Source organism: Xiphophorus couchianus, chromosome 3 (assembly GCF_001444195.1).
Source record: "Xiphophorus couchianus chromosome 3, X_couchianus-1.0, whole genome shotgun sequence".
Taxonomy (NCBI): Eukaryota; Metazoa; Chordata; class Actinopteri; order Cyprinodontiformes; family Poeciliidae; genus Xiphophorus; species Xiphophorus couchianus.
The window spans coordinates 14,945,551-14,962,215 of NC_040230.1; the positions used below are offsets into that span (position 1 = coordinate 14,945,551).

Genomic DNA, 16,665 nt, shown 5'->3' on the forward strand with positions numbered 1-16,665 from the left:
TATTCATTTCCTTGTGATCATTTTCACAAGAATTGGATTGTTGTAACAAGTGACACATCCAGGCCTCAAAAACGGATCTGAAACTTAAGGTAGGCTCATTGTGCAAGGTTATTTTTTACAGTGATTTAGAAGAGTATGCATATCCTTGTCATTTTTCTACTGTTTATTATTGCAAAAATTCTGAAAACAACGTGCAATTTTTTATGGACTGCATTATCTTGGCCAGGCAAAAACATTAAATAAGTTGAAGCTTGTGGCTTTAACATACTCCTATGTGAAAGTAGGGATCAGGAGACTTTGCAGAAAGGTGTATGTGTTTTGCTGCAAGTAGCCTGCAAAAATACAATTTTGTAGCATAAATTTAAAAAATGAGACAGGTCAACACATGTAGCACTGTCGTGATGATTCTCAAACAACTGTAAACAGGTAAACTGACAAATGAATAATCATCTGAAGGACAATGCATCGCTCAGCTCCTGTGTCATTGGTTTGCTGGATTTTATTCCTGTTTCTAAAAAGCAGACTTTTAAAAACAGTTTTATGCTCCTTATTCCATGTACAGTCTTAAGACCTAACACTCCTTCTTTTGGTAGGCTTCTGCACATTTATGACTTTTAAAAACATCTTCTGAATGGACGCATTGTACCCATTGTGACTATTTTAAGAAAGTCCGGCTGATTGGAAGCATAAAGTAAAGAAAAGGAGAATGGCTTAATGCCTTTTTCACAAAACTGTAACTCAGAAATATTAAAAAAAATGCTTCTTTAAAATACAGCTTTCATGTTACAAAATCTACCATACATGAGCGTCCTGACTATGCCCTTGTGCATGTAGGATTCTGATCTGAGTCTTTTTACTTTATTCTGCTTGGTGTGACTCATTCTTGTTTTTCCACTCCTCTGTTCCAAGGCAGTGGGCTGGAAGCACTTTTCACTTCAATTTAACCCCCACCAAGTTCCCTCTGTGGATCAGTTCACTCTTTAATCAGGCCACATTACCTCCACCTATTGTGGACTGATCACATTTCCCATGCAGGAGAGGGTAAGGAAACTAAGCCTTCATATCGTATGTTGCTGAAGACAAAAACATTAAACTTTTTAGCACCATACTGTCCAGGAGATGCTTTACAGGTTCACTGCTGGAGAGGGACTCCTGCACCTCCTCAGGGTTAAATTCACAACCTGAACATGTAAGAGCTTTTATCTTTATGCGACTCAGAATTTAGGAGTACACTTATCAGGGCAGTAGTTTATTTATTTATTTTCAAAAAGTGATGCTGTTGTTATGCTAGCACAAATGCATCATGTTTGACTACATACTCATTTCTCCTCAGTGATCCACAGGTTAAATCTCATTTCTCTGTTGACGAGTTCTGGCTGCAGCCAAAAGAGCAGGTCTATTTTAAATGAGTTAAAGCCTGATTTCATTGGTTTGGACTTTAGTTTGGGTTGAAGCCGTGCAGTAGAGAGCATAGCTTTTTTGTTCAGTGCTTGCTTCATTTAACAGCACTGGCAACTTATCAGACTTCTCTGGTGTTTTAAAAGCCCCTGAACCAAATACAAGCGATGCAGGAGAGCTGGAACATAAACCTACTTTTATATGTGGATTACTCAGTTATTACCAGGAAAGGCAGTATGTTTATATCCAGAGCTGTAGTTTTAAAAATGACAATACTGTTGTCTGGTAACTAAATAAGATTTTTCTAGTTGATCTTGAAACACATTAAAACTGTATATGTGAATATTTAACAACATATTATTAAAGCATAATGTGTTTGCTTTTATCTAAAATCTTTTTGTTTAATAAAGCTAGTTTTACTTGGGTATGAGTTTAAAGCCCTTCAGCCTCCAGGCTCTGTTTTAACCCCCTGCCTGTGAGAGGGGCCACCTACCCACAGGCAGGGATTGCAATCGTATTGTGGTCAGGGGGCTTGGTGCCTCAGTGACCCTAAGAACAATACAGCAGGAGCGTCAGCTTCAGATGGGACTCCCAGGCTGGACAGGTGTTGGGAGAGAGGCCTGATAAAACGCAATCAACTTTTGTGTTGTTGGACACAGTTTACAGCACAGGTGTTAAACTCCAGTCCTGGAGGGCCACTGTCCTGCAACTTTTAGCTGTGCCTCTGCTGCACCACACCTGAGTAGAATAATTAGGTCATTAGCAAGGCTCTGCAGAACTGATCTACACAAGAAGGAGGTAATTAAGCCATTTCATTCCAGTGTTTTGTACCTGTGGCACATCTAAAAACTGCAGGACAGCGTCCCTTGAGGACTGGAGTTTGACACCCCTGGTTTACACCAATGCCATGAAGACTTCCCATGAATAAAACACTACTCAACAATAACAATAGCAATAAATATGCAGGCTCATATGTATTGCTCTGGCAATACATAAAGTGTAGGCCTACGCATGTTCCCTTTACAGTTCTTCCTGCCCCCATAGAACTTGCTGGAGGGACAATTTTGTTTTAAGACTACACAATCAGGTATAAACCCACTCCCACAGAGGGTGAGTCATCAGGAAACACCTTAGGGAATATTGTCATCCTGCCTGAACATGAATTACATTCCATGTCTGAAACTGAACAATATGGAAACATTACATGACAGCAAATCACACCACTAATTTGATTAAAATTCAAGTATTCTTTTTTGATCCCAAAGGGAAATGAAATCTAATAATAACTTCCTGTTACAACTTTGTCTACCCTAGGATTAACATACCTAACACTTACATGTTTCAAATTGTTGCTTCTTTGGTATTTTCTGGAGAACATTGGTCTGCAAAGTGAAGCTTCAAGAGTAAAAACAAACATCAAAGGTGTGGAGGTTGTTACCAGAAGGAAATGGTAAGTGAAAAAGGGTTCTCCAGTGATCTCCAGTCACATTCAGACCTAAACCATTGCACCAAAACATAAATTAGAAGGAGCTACTAGAGCACAAATCTTTCTGAAGTCCCTCCATATAAAGACTGTAGAGCAACTTATATAATGAAGTGAAATGCATTTTAATTTAACTTCTTACTTGAAGCTTAGAGGTTGAAGAAGCTGATTGGAAATCAAGATTTGAGATGATGCAAATCTGACAGACTCATTATTTGGCATGCTTTGTTACCGAAGGTAAAGACTTCAGCAACACTTGAAGTGCTAGAAAACAAGTTTATTAGTTGAACACGTTTCAGCTTGTTGCCTTCACCAGGGACCTGTTAGATATGTCACAATTTAAAAAGAAACAAAGACAATAAAGTGAGCACAGTTTTTCCTTGAAGTGAAATGGAAGTTGCTTAAGTTGGTGCACAAAAAAATTGCCTGAACTTTTAGGAATTACCTGCCATCTAGTGGAGAAACTTAGGTACAAAACATCTTGCTACCAAGGATTAATGCTTTTATTAACTAACATCTGAATTGCTTAGTTTCCACAAAGCCTGCTTGATGGCTCACATAGTAGAGTCAGACATTTTCCAACTTCTTAGAAAATAAATTAATATTAGGTTTTGCAAACAGAAGCTAATTTTATTGAACCACATAGCAAAAGATAAATTCAGCACAAGTGGCTAGAAAAACTGATTACTATTATTTTAAAAATAAAAACGAATATATTACATAGATCCATTACATAAAGAGCGGAATATTTCAAACATCTTGTAGTTTTGATGAACATAGCCTATATGTAATGAAAACTACAATTTCTGCTACAGAAAGTTATAATAATTTTAATATATATATATTTTTAATTATAGCATATAAATAGAAGCAATAGAATTATAGTGGAACCTTCCACAGGGATAACCACACCCTTAAGAGGATTGTCATGCAAAATCCATTCAAGAAATTAGGAGGGCTTCTAAAGAAGTGGACTGAAGCTGCAGTCAGTGCATCAAGAGTCGTCACCCTGAGATGAATCCCACCTGGAACCAGAAACAGAGCCAGGAATGTATCAGGAGTACTTTATGCTTCCTTCTGCTGATAAACTTTCAGGAGTTGCTGATTTTATTTTCCTGCAGGATTTGGCACCTGTCCATCCTGCAAAGGCTGACTTAATGATCTTGGTGTTCCTGTTTTCGGTTGACCTGAACTTCCCTGACCTGAAAGCCACAGAGAACCTACAGAGTATTGTCAAGAGGAATCTGAGACACCAGACCCAACATTGCAGATGACCAGGAGACAGCTGTCAAAGCAGCCTGGGCTTCCATCACACCTTTGCAAAACCACAGCCTTATCCTCTCTGTCGCACTGCATAATGAATAATAATTGATTGCATAGGAATGAACCTTATTTTCAGAAGACTGACATGTCGATTGAAAATATAATTGTTTAATGATACCATGTAATAGTCACATTATTTTTGAAACACTGAATTTTGGGGTTTTGTGACTCCAAAAGCCTAATCATGAACACAAAAACAAACAAGGGTTTGAAATATTTCACTCTATTTGTAATGAGTTTATCAAAATAAGAGTTTCACTTTCTGAAATGAGTAACAAGAAACATTTAACTTTTTGATATTGCATTTTTTGAGCTGTACTCAAAATGAAGCATTTCCACTGCACTTTATACCTTTATTTTGAAAATTCCACCCCTACCACTGTATGGTTCTATTGACAGAAAAAAATGTCTTTATTTTTACAGCGTAGTTGTCTACGTTTTCTTTTGCATGTTTGGACACACCCGTAGCTAAACGCTAGGCTGTTTAAACCTTTGACCAAACATTTTCTTTGAACATGAGAAGTATTTGAGACATGCACAAACATGCCAAAGAAAGACGTTTTTCCTTTGTGTTAATATAATCTTTATTTATGTTACTTCTTAAAGTGAGAACATTAGCACACAGTTCTACACCTCTTTATATTTCTTTCTGTTCTTTTTTTGGGGGGGAGGGCTTTCATTTTCATTGGCATGTATTTGACTGATTCATGCCAATGAAATCAGTCAAATTCAAATGCTGGGTAGTAAAGCTGATACCCCAATCAGCCCGATTTTCTGCAAAGAATGAACAGGGTTTCCTGTTAAGAGTTAATTATTTAAGCAAATCTAATAATTTCTTTAACTAATAGGTATTTTTACTTGCATAATCAAACAACTCAAAAGCCATTGCCCCTGAAAGACTGATTACTTCACTTTTTTATTTAACCTTTATTCTACCAGGATAAAAACACCCGTTGACATCAAAAACCTATTTTTCAAGTTAGTCCTGACCAAGACGCAGCAACAAACATAACAGAAATTTATACCGTTTCATCAGGTGTCTGTTTCCTTCTCCAAGTCTTGTGGCGCCATCTTATGGCCAAAATAAAAATATTTAAACCACAAGATATTTATAAGTGTTTCCATTCCATAATAGCTGGAAAATGTAGAAACTGTAATCCAGGTTTTGGTTTAAAGCTTCCTGAGTTGTCTCTTTCAGTCTGTGCTGAGCAAAGAATCATCTGCACAGAAAACCTGAACAATGTTTTGCTTTCATGGTTCTCAAACTGGGGTAAAGGTTTCCCTGGTGGTATTTGGGCCACGTTTTGATATTATGTAAGTTATCTACAAGGTAAATGGAAATAGATAACTTGTAATGTTGAGTTTGTTAGAACAGATAGACAATGTGGGAAACTTCAAGAATATTTTACCAATATGTTAAAGCTGCTGGCTACATAGGATGTTTAGTTTACATTCCCACCTTCTGGGAATTACATCATCCACCTTCGCATGGTGCAACTTGGTCAGTGAGGATGAACTGTTAATTCTATAGCAACAGAAGCATTGGCTTCCCTTTTCAACAACAAAAATAAAAATGGCAATATGATTAATGAAAATGATTGAAAAATAATGCAAAACAAACTAATAGCAATGTATTTTTTGCATTTTATGCTAACACTGTAGCAGATTTACTAAAAGAGAATGTACAGTATAACACTTTCAGGAATGCAAATGCTAGTTAAGCCATTTTGTTTTAATGTGACCATCAAATCTATGAATGCAGAGATCTATAGAGTCTTGGAGTAGGTGAGAAACTGGCCTCTTTTCTGAATTCTGACTTAAGGGGAACTTTCTATAAAGTTAACCAACTGTGACGACCTGTTTGAAATATGTGATCGCACAGGATCCTTTAACCAAATGCACAGCTTAAATAAATACAAACTTTTTGCCCATTTTTGTCTTTTACTTTTAACACACAACACATGAATGAAAATGTTTGCAATTGTTTGTAGAATGGTTTGACATGTCTATTAGCATTGTAATACTTGGAAACGTAATATTTACAGAGAGGTTTCTTTGAGAACCACTGCTGACATGTGCTGAACAATGTTCTTTCAGTTTAAAATGAATGAAAATTTCTTCTTTTTAGCCATCTGGGTTAATCCAATTCAGTTTTTTTATATACAGCGCCAATTCACAAAAAATGTTGTTTTGTTATTAAATAATGGAGTTAAGTTCCATTTCTTATTGTAGTCAGTAAAAAGGTTTTCTGTCTAAGGAAACCCAGCAGGTTGCATCACGTCACTGACTTTGCACCAATTCCTCCCACTGGACAAGCATGTTGCAACATGGACATCCAACTGCATTGAGTCATGTGTTTTGCAATAATCCATCACTGAGAATGCATGTAGCGACAGTGGAGAAAACAAATCCCCTTTAATCGGACAGAGAAAAAAAACTCTCCACCAGAACCTGCCTCATGGTGAACCGGAATCTGCTGAAATCAACTGGAGAATTGAGAAAACAGAGCAGACACTGACCCAGTATTTTCTATTTTAAAGAAAAAAAAAAATCTTTCTTTCTCAGTGTTGTGATAACATATTCTGGATTTACATACCCGTCTTCCATCTTGCTGTGTTCTGACACAACACCCAGAAAAAGCTCCATGGTTTATATGCTCCTTGTTAAAACTCAAACATGTAAGGTTTTTATTGGCCTACTAGAACTTAAGTCTTTTGAGCCCTCAATAAGTAAATTCCTGCAGCTTAATAAAGAGCTGCCTCAGCTAAAGACTGAAGAAGGATTTATGTGTAAGATGAGTATCAGATGTGAACTTGTCAAAGCTCCAAGTTCTTTCAAAAGTATTTTTCAGCATTGGGAGAACTTCTCCATCCTAAAATGATAGCAGGTGCCATTGCATAAATCTACAGCAAGATGCAGGCAAAAAACCCAAAGTAAATAGAGCAATTAAGCAAACAGTAAATATTTTTCAAAGGTTACTTTTTAATGTGTCATACAACTCAGAAAAATACTCTTAATCTCAATTCATAGGTCTTGTCAGCCCTTCACTTCTTGCCCTTCTTTTCGTGGTGCAAAGCGAAATGCTTTTCACAGGCGATTGTCAGTCCAGCGACGAAGGGAACAAATTCCTCAAAGTCCAGCTCATCGTCCTTGTTCTGGTCCAAATCCTTGATGATGCATGACACTGTGTCGGGGTTTTTCTGGGTCTGAAACAGAGTCAAGCAGAAAAGCAAGAAGTTACATGCATCCACTGATTCATCATATTGACGGATCTTAGCCCTCATTAGAGACAAAAGAGCCTTACTGTTAAGAAGTTGGGCAACTCATTCTCAATCAGCTTTTTCAGCTCCTTCTTGCTCAGGGTCGTTTTATTCCCACCTTCCTTGGCGTAACGGTGAAACACCGTGATCAGGGACTCCATGGATTTCTCCAACTCAGTCATGGCTGCAGCACAGAGATCTGAAAGGAGGTGGGAAAAGGAGTGGAGTCAAATTTCAGCTTTCTGAACTTATCTTCAGTCCTGTGTCAAAGAGTTCATTTCAAGCTTGAAAACACATTAATCAAACCCATTCTAGTAACTTTAAACTTTATTTAGCATGTCTTTAAAGCAGAGTGAGCATCTATATTTAATTTGGCTACAAAAGCGAGGTTGCAATCAGCTTTTAGTGCTTTCCCTAAAACCAACATACTTCAGTGAGGATGTGGGTGTTGGTTCAACTGGCACTCAAACCAAATTCCTCTGGACAGATATCATCTCTGGCACATAAAGTTAAACTTTCTTCCATTCGTTCCCCTTCTTTGTTTTATTTATTCAAGATTATTTAACAGAAAATTAAAGGTGAAAACTAGACAAACAACAAAAGCACTATAAACTGAGACTATTACTACTGTAAGTCTCTACATAAAAGTCTGAAACTACTGGAAGATAAAGGTACTGACATTTTTGTTTAAGTAATAGTAAAAACCTTACCAGATCGGGATGGAGCAGAAACGTTGCAGTGCAGAGTGCTTGAGGTTTGTGATAGTTTATACAGGGAGTAACAGTCATCCAGGAAACGCCTAACATGATGAGGGAGAGGGAGGGGATACCGGAGGCAGAGAATGGAAAAATTGTAGGAAGCACCATCCCTGTTCATGTTTTTCCACCCAAATGCAACAGCAGGAATGAAAACTTTAAAGTAACTGATATTTTTAATTTAATATGTTATACAGAAAAGAAGGTTTTCTCTCTTTATAAAACCTCTGGAACATTTTCAACAATCGAACAGGCCACAGAAATGTGTTAATCATGCCTGAAGGGAAACAACTTTTACTCTGTTACCTGCATTGAATTATTCTTTCCCCTTTGAACTTCTTGGACCATAATCCTCTGTGTGCCTTATTTGGTTTTTATGTGATAGACCAACACACAGCTGGACATTTGAAGTCATGCTTTTGCAATTTTCTTAGAAATTAAAATTTGAGAAGTGTGACATGCATTTGTTTTTCACCTTCATTCTGATTCAATAAAATAAAATCCAGTTAAACAAATAAGTCCTTGGTTCTTATTTGTTACGCCTAAGGTAACGAAATACACCTAGTTTTAAGAGTAAATCTTTGTAGCTGTAATTGAGATACAAGCACATGCAACACTTGTTATTTTAAGGTTCGCTCACTGGTTTTCATGTTAATATTTCAAACTAATCAAGTGAAAAGATGGCGTTTTTCATTTTTTTTATGGAGAAACCTCACATTCCTGTATCAACCCTGCTGACTAGACCAACACATTCCAAACTGAAAAAAATGTTTGAACAAGAAAGTATTCAAAGACAGAAGATCTCCGACAGTGGGAAGGGCAGGAAACATGTGCAGAGTGGTCATTCATGCAGAAAAGTCTGCAGATTAAGACCAGACTCCTGCTACCTATCCTCTGTACGTCCCACCCAGCTCCACCCATATACCACAAACCCAGTGATGGAAGAACACTCTCATCGTTTTTCACAATGTTTAATTACAAAATATGACAAAACAGCAGCTTGAGGTGCTGAGAAGTGAACAGAAAACCTGACGGGTTGTCTTAATCTCTTCATAGCCACCAGCACCTGGAAAAAGCAGATGAATGGAATGTAGAGAGCCGCTTTCAGATTTACTATCAGGCCTTTCGTTTGACCTAGGTGCACTTTCAATATGTGTGAGAAAAACTGGGGAATTCCAAAAGAATCTACAGAGAATTATTTCTTAAATTATTTTTTCTGATTCAAATCTGCAAAAGTAAACACCAGCATCAGATCTATTTTAATTGGCTTCTTTTTTCAGATTCATTAGTTCTTCCTTTTGCTCTTGCTGGCAGACTTGGCAGGTGTTACAACAGGAACGGCTGCTTGGTAGAGGGCGGCAGATATCTTGTTGATGTAATACAAGGCAAACAGGGAGAATATCAAGCTAAAAATAGAAAAAGGGCACAAGATTAGGTGGTAACTGGTAAAAACATGATATAAAGAAGTAAAACAATTGAGCAGAAAGCCACTCACCAGGTGGTGACACAGACCCGATGCACTAAACCAGAGGCGAACAGTGCAAGAAACAGGCACAGCAGAACTGAAAGCAGAATAAAAGAGAAGTGAATTTTGATATAAATATCAAAATACATCATTTGTTATAGTTTGTTGTGAATACAGAGAAATACATTTTAAACTTAACTCTTATTCAAATGAAGTTGAAACATAGCAAAGCCACAAGTCACATTAGGAAGAAAAAACATAAACCCAGTCCTGATTATGAGTCAAGCTTTAATTCTTTCATCACTTACTCTCTGGGAAAATCTTGGCTTGGAATCCCTTCCCAAACATCAGGTTTTCTAGATTGTTGAATGCCTGGAAATGACGTTAAGTTGAGACAGCCCCAAGGAATTTGTGCATTCATATGCTCCAAAAAACAGGAAGTAAGTTACAGAACCACTGTAAAAATCTGAAATTCACAAAAAGATGCATTTAAAACTTGCTTTCATCCTAAGGATACAGTGAGAGAGCAGATGAAAAGGACAGAGCCCAGAAACCCTCCCAGGATGGTGAGCCACTCTGTGGATCCCAGCTGTTTACTGAACATCTGCATCCCAGCAAAGACCAGCACAGAGAGCAGACTGGAGAGCACCAGAGAAGTGCCTGTGTTCACCGCTATAAAAGAAACACAACAGATTAGGAAATAACAGAACTCCAATTCAAACCTCATGCATAAAATGTGTTAAGTTTAGGAGGGGATGACTCAAAATGTGGTAACTTAGGTTTTGATATTATTGTGTGTCGTATCTCTGAGGATGAAGAACATCTGTTGACTGCAACACCTTTCATTGTGTTTCATTTAATTTCTCAGTGATCTTTGGTTGTATAGAGAAGTAACAACAAAAAAGTTACATAGATATATATTTTTTCTTTAAAAAAAAAAAAGACTAAATATTTGGCTACGTCAGTTGTAAAAATATACATACACCTTTGCTATGCAACTGACCAAAAAAAAAAAATTTTATTATTTCCCCCAATAATCATTATTGGGGAACATGATTACAGAGTGAAAACACTATTAAACTTAAATGGAGTAACGTATAATTAAATTATGCAATGAAAAGAAACAATGGTAATTTATTAATGCTTCATTCAGCTACAAATGGAGAGCTGTTCTCGTGAAATATAGAGGATAGATTAGTCTCAATTAAAGCACAGTATATGATACTTTATTTTAATGTATGTTTTCATCCTCCCTCAGTTGTTGACAAAACACATAAAAGATAAAACAAACAGCAATGTAGCACTGGTTAAAATGAGATTTACATTATTATAACTTTATTAAAACGACTTCCACAAACTAGGAAATGTAATAAGCGAAAGAAAAATCCAATGAACCTACAATTATAATATTAAGACAAGAAACAGTAAGGGGTACATTAACTGATAACAGTCAATAAAAAAGACACATTTGCTACTTTTGTTACCTTGTTATAAAGGAAATATAAGGGATCACAAAAGAGTTACATTCAGTGTAAAAAGACAGAAAATTCAGGGCAAGCCAGCAAAATCTTGTATTTGTATCTACTTTGATTTATAATATATAGGAATCCCACATATTTTGATACCAAAATATATATTTTTAAGACTCAAATTTTCGGAGCTCCATGTCTCATTTTAGCTATTTTTTAAGTGTAAATACAAAAGTTCATTAGTAATGTACAGTATGTGTCTATAGTGACCACACTTTAAATAAGGATCCTCCAAAAGCAGACATAAATTGGTATAAGGTGCCTAGATGGATTGATTTAGACTACATGATATGTAAAAGTCTGTAATTACAAACATTAATACTCAGCTTTCAATTTTAATCCTTATTTAGACACACAACATATCTAATTAAATCCCAAACTTTTCCCGACTTCTGCAGTCTGGAACTAAACATGGTGTGTTTAGATCATACTATGACTGAACACCAAATGTAAATTTTATGAATAGAAAAATAGCTGCTAATTAGAAAGTTAAATGAATATTGGTATATTTTCGTCCAGACGTTATAGCCAAGTACATTTTAAAAAACAGTCGTCACAATAAAAATCAAATACATCATTTCATTACATCGTCTGGGTAGCAGTTTAATTTTAATTTCACTGCTTGTTCTTACGCCACGTCAGTGTTCGCACACAAACGTCTCCGACGTAGCAGCTAGCTTCAAGCAAGGATACAGCTTTGTTCAAACTAGCATTTGAACAAAGCTGTATCCTTTTACCACAACTCTGTATACACAAAGCAGCACAAACACACACCTTATTTCTTATGCAGAGACGTTGATTAATTAAAATAAACACTGCGGGTTGTTCTATGAGCCATTTTAGTTAGCATAAAATATTAGCACTAGCTACTTTACTGTTGCAGCACCCACTATTTACAAACCTCTGAAACACTGCACATCTAAGAAACTATTGTGTCAATTAATATCAAATCAAAATACATACCCATGGCTACAAGTTAATTATAAATTCTTGAGGTGAAAGAGGAGTGGGAAGATTTACTCTCGCAAAGCCAAATAATTTAACCGGCAATAGAAACTGAAATAATCCGGAATATAAAACAGGACGGACTTGTGGGCGGAGGACTGATTTTGGTCATACTGCTTTTTAAGTATCACTCTAAACAAAGCTTACATTAATCAATGGGTCCATGGCCGTTAAAGGGTTTTAGCATAATGCAGTATATCAACGGTGAAAAACTTACGCTTGATTTTTCACTGCTTTTGATGCATTATAAAACATGGTCATTTTTTGTTAGCTTTATTTCTATACAAGACAATTTAAAGTCCTAAATAAAAAAAATAAAGGTGCATGAATACATCTTTCTATGGGTTTGAGAACAAAAATATTTAAACATTAAATTATCCAGTTACAGATTTTTTTTTAAAAGGTTGAAAGTTATGAGATTACGTATTCCCTCCAAGAAACATAATTTCAATGCATCAGACAGCAGCCTAATTTATTAAAGTCTTAGGCCATGGATGCTTTCCTTCTCCAACACATCTTTATCAAATCAATGGGCCGTTACTAGACCTCTGCAGAGCTGATGTGGGAATCCAGCCATTTGATTTAGTAGCGCTGGAGACAAGATGCATCTAAAAGCTGCAAGATGGTCGATCTCAATGACTGCACTTAGGCACCCCATCTCCGAGAAATCCTCTCAATACTCAAGTGTTGGTAAAATAATAATAATAATAATAATAACAATAATAAATAAACAGTATATTGAAAGCAGTTGTTTCCAATTTTATTCAAAATATACAAAATATGTACAAAAACAGCTCCTGTAATGTAATCTACTACAATTTGCTAAAAGCAGTGATTTCTAACATGAGTAGAATTCATTTTTATCAGACCATTATTCTTTACATCAATTATATATCATCTGCCAACTGCAACTGTTCTTACACTGAAACTTGTCTATTCCCACGCTAATGTTACTTTTTCAATGTCACAAGCAACTTTTTATAAGGGTTTTTTCTTCAGTCCAACAACTGCTACAAACAGAAGGATCTCCACGAAGGCCGGTACGACACTGCAAACAAAGACAGGGACATCAATGTAAGGCAAGAGCATTGCAGAGCCACAGGGCTTGCATTCATTCAAAATTAGACTCAAAACTGAACCACTGGTTCACTACAACTCAGAGCCACACCAACCTGCAGCAGGCAAAGATCACCCAATAAGTCCAGCATTCCCACTTCTCAAACACAAAGAAGGACAAGGACACAGATGCACAGCAATGGGCAGCCAGTGCTTAGGGGAAACATTTGTCAGGGAAAAACTCTCCTTCAAACATACATCTGACACACTAACCTGCAAATGGCAAGGATCCACCAGTAGATGTCACAATTCCACTGCTCAAATAGAAAGAAAAGTAGAGCCACTGAGGCACTGGCATGGACTCCTGTTGCTATTGTAGACAAAACGTCAAACGGAAACAAGATGATAGTCATGGATTTTAACCTGCTCACAAAATGACTGAAAAATCTTTAAAGCTGTAATTGTTGTGCTTTATTTCTAATGAGATGCTTTACTTTATTGTATCCCTGCTGGTTCTAGATTAACCCATCAAGCCAATGAGTTTTACTGGACATAAAATTTTAAAAAGTCACTGATAATCTCAAGCTGTGGCAGGTTGAGGGTTGTTGAGAAAATAGAGCAACTAACAGAAGACACTTTAATAAAAAATATATTTACTTATGAGTATGAGTTTTACGACTACAATAAAGATAAAAGTGGAGCCAACTATCAAAGTAAAGGATACATAGAAGACTTTGGCTGGAGTTAAACATGGACACTCCTGAAAAGAAACCAGTCAGCTCTATTGCAAACAGACCGAGGGTGACTCCCAGCCCCACCAACAACCTAAAAAAAAGAGGAATATATTGAAAGATGTGTATTTAATTGTGTAAAATTTGTTTGTTTAACTTTTACTTACTTTTTGTCCTCAGTGTCATACTGTTCTTGGGTAAAATTCAAAGGTAAACAAGCTTTCACATTATTTTCCTGCAAGGAAAACATTAAAATAAAAGTAAGCTGAATTGACAAATTGCTGAAATGTGCTTTAGTAATAAACTTGCTTTATCTAAAAGCTAAATAAACATCTCTAAAAAGTAGTTAATACAATGGGGGGATTAAGTTAATGTGCCTCTGTATTTCAAACATTTCTCTCATACCGTTTTAAATTCCAACATAAAAGACATTTTGTGACAAGCTGCATTGTTTTTTTATTCTCTACAGCTTAATTCTGCTTTGTTTGTTTGTTGTTGTTTTTTTTTTTTTGCTTCAATTTACATTATTTTCATTTCTTTTTTTATTGGATAGATGTTTTACTGTAACGTAAAGTTTCTTATTGTTTTAATAAAATTTTAAAAACTATTTATTTAATTTTTTTTATTAAGGATGTTGGTCAATAGAAATACACACAATTTGATGTGGTTAATTCAGCTACTGTACGCAAGAAAATAGAAAAAATTGTTTCAGGATGGTCTTAGGAGCTTGAGACAAGGTTAGAGTGTTGACTTGGACTGTACATTTCCAATATCTCAAATCAATTGAGCATCACTGGGAAGTACTGGATAACTTAATCCACAGAGGCATCAGCTCACATGTTAAAGAATTTTAAGAATCTGCTGCCACATATCACAGTAGACATATGATATGTCTACTGTTAGCAAAAGGTCAGGGCCCTTTTGCTGGCAAAAGAGGGGGAAACACATTATTAGAAGAGTGGGTGTGATATTATGGATGGCCATTAATCGATGGCGGGACAAACGTCTTCCACTTCTCATTATATTTATTAAGCAAAAAAGTGTTTTGCTCATTCGCTGAAAACCTTTAAAGGAGAATGTGGGTCTATGAACTTGTTTTGTAATGAAATCGAACATGCGCTATATGTAAACCAATCAAGCCAACAACATAACAGAATACACAGATTTTTAGTTACAAAAATACCTTGTCAATGCCAAAGGGAAATTAATTAATACTAGATAGTAGTATTTTATATTTTAATAACATACTTAGCAGTTATGTTTTGTTTTACTGGTAAAATACACATAATAGATCGTAAATAAAAACAACAATAACAAAAAGGTTTCTTACTAACCCTTGACCAAAAGATGGTGATAACGATGACAAGGTGAGCTATGAGGGTGAGAAACCGGGCAGGGACAAGACTGCTGGCAGCCGACATACTAGCACTGTTGGCTTCAATTTCTAAAGACGAACAACAGCGAAGCAATAAATACGTACTAGCGCCCGAAAGCCAAAGCTCAAGTTACTAAACACTGGAATACCGTAAAGCTACATTAGCACAGTGCTAAAATTTGTAGCTAACAATTAATAAGTACGTAAATTATTAGTTTAAACTCTTGTGGTTCCACAAACAATAGCTATATTTGGTTTACATCTCGGAGATATGAATTTCTGGTTACAATATCCTTCGTTTACGAAAGAAGCTAACTTAATTTTTTCGCGTGTTTGCTACGCTGACGCTAACAACTGTTGCTACAACAACCACTTCATGTGTACGCTCGGCATTACTGACCGGACTTAAAACACATATTTAAACGTTCCGGTGTTCTGCGAAATTCTGTCCCCTAACCTCCCTAGACTCTGATCGATTTCTCGGTCAGATGACTCACATAATCATGTCAAAGCTGTAACTTTCAGTTTAATCGACACCTGCTGTTCAAAACATCAACAACAACAAAACTCTAAAATAAATAAACTTGGTCTTGTGTGGGGTTCTTTTTACACATGGCTTCTGGCAAATCCAGTTCCAATGTAAGATATGTCACATAACTGGAAAAAATATATATTTTAATGACTAATTTTTGATAGTGAATGTCAGTTTGGGCCGAAAATAATATGTTCGAGCAATTATGTTAAATACCTTAAAATATTTCTCAGTGATATTTAAGATAGCATAGTTCCTCTCTTTTCAAATTGGAAAAAAAAAAGCTTTTTGGATACAATTGGACAGGGATTAACCAATCATTTTGAGATTTAGGTCGCTCAATCATAACATCACAGACAACTATCCTTGAGAATTTGAAAACATTTGCTCTTTAATTGCCAAAGCTACCTGAAAGGAACCAAATATTTCAGCTGTTTGAAAAATTAATTTACCAGCAAGTCTTTAGTTGTTTTTCTTCCTGTCGTCACGAACAACAAATTCTGTATCTTTGGAAACATTTACTCTTTATTTTCAGTGTTGGAGAAAAAAGTCATTTGATATTTTGAACAACAAAATAAAAGGAATATTTTAATGTTCTTTATTGAATTGTATGATTCTGTTGCAGTTTGACACAGATTATTTGAAACTGCAATTTAAACTTTAACGATATTGATTATTGAAAAAGAACAATCATTAGTATCGTCGTGCATATTTTTAAATAAAAAATATATTTCTAATTTTATTATTCAGATT

The 16,665-nt window shown here is 35.9% G+C and overlaps 3 protein-coding genes across 4 annotated transcripts; all 3 read right to left on the reverse strand.

Moving 5' to 3' along the window:
* Nucleotides 1-7,166: 7,166 nt before the first annotated feature.
* Nucleotides 7,167-8,306, reverse strand: s100a10b (S100 calcium binding protein A10b). Its single transcript, XM_028012295.1, has 3 exons — nt 8,175-8,306; nt 7,509-7,663; nt 7,167-7,410 (listed from the first exon to the last, which is right to left on the reverse strand). The coding sequence occupies exons 2-3, from the start codon at nt 7,644-7,646 to the stop codon at nt 7,249-7,251; spliced, it is 300 nt and encodes a 99-aa protein (XP_027868096.1). The 5' UTR covers nt 7,647-7,663; nt 8,175-8,306; the 3' UTR covers nt 7,167-7,248.
* Nucleotides 8,307-9,174: 868 nt separating this feature from the next.
* krtcap2 (keratinocyte associated protein 2) lies at nt 9,175-12,331 on the reverse strand. Its single transcript, XM_028012299.1, has 5 exons — nt 12,177-12,331; nt 10,202-10,356; nt 9,993-10,056; nt 9,715-9,781; nt 9,175-9,625 (listed from the first exon to the last, which is right to left on the reverse strand). Exons 1-5 carry the CDS (start codon nt 12,178-12,180, stop codon nt 9,505-9,507), a joined length of 411 nt encoding a protein of 136 aa, XP_027868100.1. The 5' UTR covers nt 12,181-12,331; the 3' UTR covers nt 9,175-9,504.
* A 625-nt stretch (nt 12,332-12,956) lies between these two features.
* tmem107l (transmembrane protein 107 like) lies at nt 12,957-15,776 on the reverse strand. Of its 2 annotated transcripts, none has more exons than XM_028012298.1 (5): nt 15,340-15,776; nt 14,173-14,240; nt 13,999-14,099; nt 13,391-13,487; nt 12,957-13,266 (listed from the first exon to the last, which is right to left on the reverse strand). In XM_028012298.1, the coding sequence occupies exons 1-5, from the start codon at nt 15,424-15,426 to the stop codon at nt 13,197-13,199; spliced, it is 423 nt and encodes a 140-aa protein (XP_027868099.1). In that variant the 5' UTR covers nt 15,427-15,776; the 3' UTR covers nt 12,957-13,196. The 2 variants fall into 2 exon arrangements, with proteins under 2 accessions (XP_027868099.1, XP_027868098.1); XM_028012297.1 differs by lacking the exon at nt 13,391-13,487 and adding an exon at nt 13,548-13,644.
* Nucleotides 15,777-16,665: the final 889 nt, after the last annotated feature.

Bases quoted from the DNA above. Each gene is read 5' to 3' on its own strand.
- s100a10b (XM_028012295.1), bottom strand. From the start codon at position 7,646: ATGACTGAGTTGGAGAAATCCATGGAGTCCCTGATCACGGTGTTTCAC. The intron at 7,411-7,508 runs GTAAGGCTCTTT...ACTCTGTTTCAG, and splicing joins AGTTGCCCAACTTCTTAACA to ACCCAGAAAAACCCCGACAC.
- krtcap2 (XM_028012299.1), bottom strand. The intron at 10,057-10,201 runs GTATCCTTAGGA...CGTCATTTCCAG, and splicing joins TTTTCATCTGCTCTCTCACT to GCATTCAACAATCTAGAAAA. The intron at 9,782-9,992 runs GTAAGTGATGAA...TTCTGCTTTCAG, and splicing joins AGCCAAGATTTTCCCAGAGA to TTCTGCTGTGCCTGTTTCTT.
- tmem107l (XM_028012298.1), bottom strand. From the start codon at position 15,426: ATGTCGGCTGCCAGCAGTCTTGTCCCTGCCCGGTTTCTCACCCTCATA. The intron at 14,241-15,339 runs GTTAGTAAGAAA...TTTTCCTTGCAG, and splicing joins TCACCATCTTTTGGTCAAGG to GAAAATAATGTGAAAGCTTG. The intron at 13,267-13,390 runs GTTGGTGTGGCT...CTTTGTTTGCAG, and splicing joins GTGATCTTTGCCTGCTGCAG to TGTCGTACCGGCCTTCGTGG.